Source organism: Sinocyclocheilus rhinocerous, unplaced genomic scaffold (genome assembly GCF_001515625.1).
Source record: "Sinocyclocheilus rhinocerous isolate Xijiao unplaced genomic scaffold, SAMN03320098_v1.1 scaffold2117, whole genome shotgun sequence".
Taxonomy (NCBI): Eukaryota; Metazoa; Chordata; class Actinopteri; order Cypriniformes; family Cyprinidae; genus Sinocyclocheilus; species Sinocyclocheilus rhinocerous.
Genome location: NW_015626361.1, coordinates 620,293 through 624,048, shown reverse-complemented (window position 1 = coordinate 624,048; position 3,756 = coordinate 620,293). Strand labels below are relative to the sequence as shown.

At 38.0% G+C, this 3,756-nt stretch overlaps 1 protein-coding gene across 1 annotated transcript in view; it reads right to left on the bottom strand.

Moving 5' to 3' along the window:
• LOC107712003 (transcription factor E2F2-like) overlaps nucleotides 1-1,942 on the bottom strand; it is a 21,584-nt gene extending 19,642 nt beyond the window's left edge. The window contains exon 1 of the mRNA XM_016517128.1: nucleotides 1,676-1,942. Coding sequence (XP_016372614.1) covers nucleotides 1,676-1,942 — 267 coding nt within the window. The remainder of the gene's footprint in view (nucleotides 1-1,675) is intronic.
• Between the last annotated feature and the right edge of the window lie 1,814 nt (nucleotides 1,943-3,756).

Below are 3,756 nucleotides of genomic sequence, written 5' to 3'. Positions count from 1 at the left end.
ACAACAGACAGAGAATTAAATTTAGCGTTTTTATTTCCAACATGCGCGCATTCATGGCTGTATTATTTAATGAATGCAAAGTTACGTCTTTATTGGGACAGGACTTGACGGATTATCTTACGTGACTCCGTGAGTTCGTCTCTATTTCTTCGAGCCAAGCTGCATAAACTGCATATCAGGCATTTATGTAATACATCTAATTTGTGCATTAATGGCTGTTATGTTAAAGTTTACTAACTACAGTAAATCAAGTACCCGTGCACGCCGTTGTTGTTGTCTTGTTTCCCCTCAGACGCGCTGCAATGGTGATCCTGCGCGCAATTCTCAAAACATCCACAAGATGGCGGCATTTATCGGTGAATCAGATATTACAAAACCGATATCCGATTATTGTAAAATGCTTAAATATCGGGAAAAATATCGGTAAATCGATATATCGGTCAATCTCTAGTTTATAGATTGCTAAATATAAAAAGGTTCTGTATTTTGATGAATTTACCTTTGAAGACCCTTCCCCCACTTTACTATTAGGCCTGAACCGTATAATATAATGTCCGGTTAAGAAGCTGTAAAGCACCCTTCCCCCATCCATCAGTTTCTACCACCTCCCCCCTGAAATAACTCCTATGGCAAGCCATGACAATATTCAAAACTAACTAAATACAACTATATATTTTGATGTCACTCATGTAGTGCAATAGGGAACACTTTTTTTTTGTTTTCAATTTCACTAGCAACTATTGATTAAATGCTGGTTCCAGTAGTTTTCTGCTACAAGTCCTTTTCCCTGTATCATCAAGGTTTCTACTGGTAACACACCAGTTTTCCGTTTTACTATTAATTCAGTACCAGTAGTCATTTTGTTGCTAGTTATAGTATCTATTCCAGTTTTCCAGTTTGAATGACAGATTTCCACAGAATTCAATGGCAAAAATTATTGATTTGTTAACAGTAACCATGGCATAGACCTTAGGGTAGACGCCATATTGAATTGAACGTATTTGAACATGAGGCTGTGAGTGTTAGACTTACAGCCTATGCAATAGCTGAATAAAGTCCTAAATCGTATTTTTAATGATAATTTTCATAAAATGTTCAAATGTTTTTTGTGGAAAGATGTTTCATCAGAGCAAATGGCATGTTTTTACACAACAGCATAAGACTTTGAACACACTGTAATTCTATCCCTCGGTCTCCTTTTCACTCCTTTCCAAAATTAAATGTCACTACCCTGACTATGGTCTAAATTGTCACTATTAGCAACAGTGAGTACTATTTTGAATGTTAAATACTTGAGCCTAAAAGGATGACTAGTTTGTTTTAAGAAACAAATGGCTTGCCACACTCTCAGGTCCTAAAGGTCCTGTCTGTCCTAATGTAATGACTGAAATATACATGCAGTGTTGTGGTCATGCTCTCCAATTACCGGCCTGTTTTATTCATTCATGAGGAACTGACAGATTTTCAGTACATCAGAGATGATGGCACAGATAAAACCCTCTGGGCAAAGCCAAAAACGGGAAGCGTTCATTCTGTAGAACGTGGATTCCACAATGTGACTCTAGCAGTGTTTTATTAAGTGATATACTATTGTACTAAGACATGAAACAGCAAGCATGCGCATACATAGCATAGTAGCAAGAGCCGTGGTGGCTGTGGAAGGAAAGAAGCTTACCGGCAGCCGCCCGGAAGAGGTCCGCACTGGCTTAGGCTCCGGCCCGTGGGGGGTCGCGTACAAACAGTTGGGTCTCTGCTCTGCAGCTGTCGTGTTCCCGATCTGAGTTAAGTATCCAGCCGGTACCGAATTCATCAGTGGGCTTGCGAGTCCCGTGTTAAAAAAATCCGTCCTCACCGCGGAGAACATTTTCTTTTGTGGGCACGAGAGTCCAGATACTGCACCTCTTCCAGAAGAAGGAGAAATCCCTCTGGGTATCCGCATCATTTTGCTCACGAGATGCCCAAAAACCCGCGAAAATGACGCAAAAGAAACTCTTTTATTACGCAAATCGCGTCTACTACTTACTGCAGAAGGAATCAACCGTCAAAATGAATATTTATATCTTAAAAGACTACAAATGATACAGAAAACACGCACTTTAGTATAATAAATACTGTTAGAAGTTGTAGATAAATTATCCGTGAAAACTACAAAAATATAAACATCCGAAATAAACAAAACTCTCTCCTAGGGTCCTTTGTTAGTGGCACGACAGAGGCTATTACGTCTTAATAAACTGCAAATAAATTAAACATGTATTAAATGTACCACGGTCATTCAGGTTCATAAATCTACCTTTCAAAGGTAAATAACGCTTGGGAATGTTCCTCTTGTAGTTCTTGCGTCGAGCCGGCTATTGGGAGCGTTCCTGTGTGTCTGTAATCCCTCTCCGGCCGAGAAGCTTTGCTTTGACATCAGTTCAACAGAGGAGTGCTATTTTAGCGCCAAATTACGTCCCGCGAAATTTGGATCTCCCGCGGTTGGACGCGCTCCGTGATTGGCTGCTGGCACGCCGCGCTCGTCCGGATTCTGAATATATTTACATGTAACAGTTGGTGCCTAGAGTTCTTCCTCTTAAAGAGACAGCGATCGTTTGTCAAATGTATATTTAGCATATAGATGTATTTTTGAGAAATATATTCCATAATATACATAAAACTGACGTTTTTCACACAAATTAACTCATCATATAAAACAATCATCAAAGCATTTACACAGATAAAATACAACACAAAGTAGAAAGAGGACTTTACATCATGCCCATTGTGTTTCCATGGTTTCCAAATTATTCATTGTCATAGATTAATCTTAAATGTTAATGTTTTTCAACAGCAAAATTGAAAAATGGTTGACTCTGGCATGGCCTGACTCCATGAAAAGAGACTTAAAGAGAAAACAAGAGCTTTAAAGCCCTAAACAACCCCACAGAAAATAACCTTTACACTTGAAAGGATCTTATGGTCTGGCACAAAGAGTGATCCCCCACCATGCTTCAGATGACTGTTAAGAGTCTTTTGCCCAATGATGGCTTTACAGTGTTTAGTTGAGACACAGTCCTTCCTTCCAAATCAACTACGGCAGTGGAGCATTTTTTTTAAACAAGTGCAAACGAATATGACAACAGCACATACACATAAGAGTGAGATGGTGATTCTGATATGGATACGCCAACTGTTTGATTAGAAACATCTTATCACATAGCAAGATCATTATAATTATCCAGTCACCCACAAATGGGCTCTAGAGATGCAGTTGTTAAAATTAACCAGGGCTTGGGGAAAATATGAACCGTATACTCAAAATATGAAGGCATTGAATGCCCTTTTAGTGAATTGATTTTGATGTATATATACATCATCTATCATCTATCTATAGCTATCTGTGGGTTTAGTGCCTCTGCAGACACTGTGGTGACCTGTAATGTGCTTTTAAATAAAACATATTTCTGAAAGCACTGAATACTCCCAATACATACATTAAAATCCACCACATGACAGGCAGTGGTGGATTTAGCAATCTAATAGATGGAGTAGGTTTTCTTTTTTTTTTTTGAGAAAGCAAACATCAAACAAACAAAAATAAATAAATAAAAAATTCAGACTAACAAACTATAAGTCTATAATGTGAATTATTTTCAGTCTGAGTAAAGGATTCTTGCAGAACATTTATTATGGTATGATATCTTTATTGTTACATTTGTAAATAATTTTATAGGTAACAGCTAGAATTGCTGTGATTTGTTTTATGATTCAAAAGAA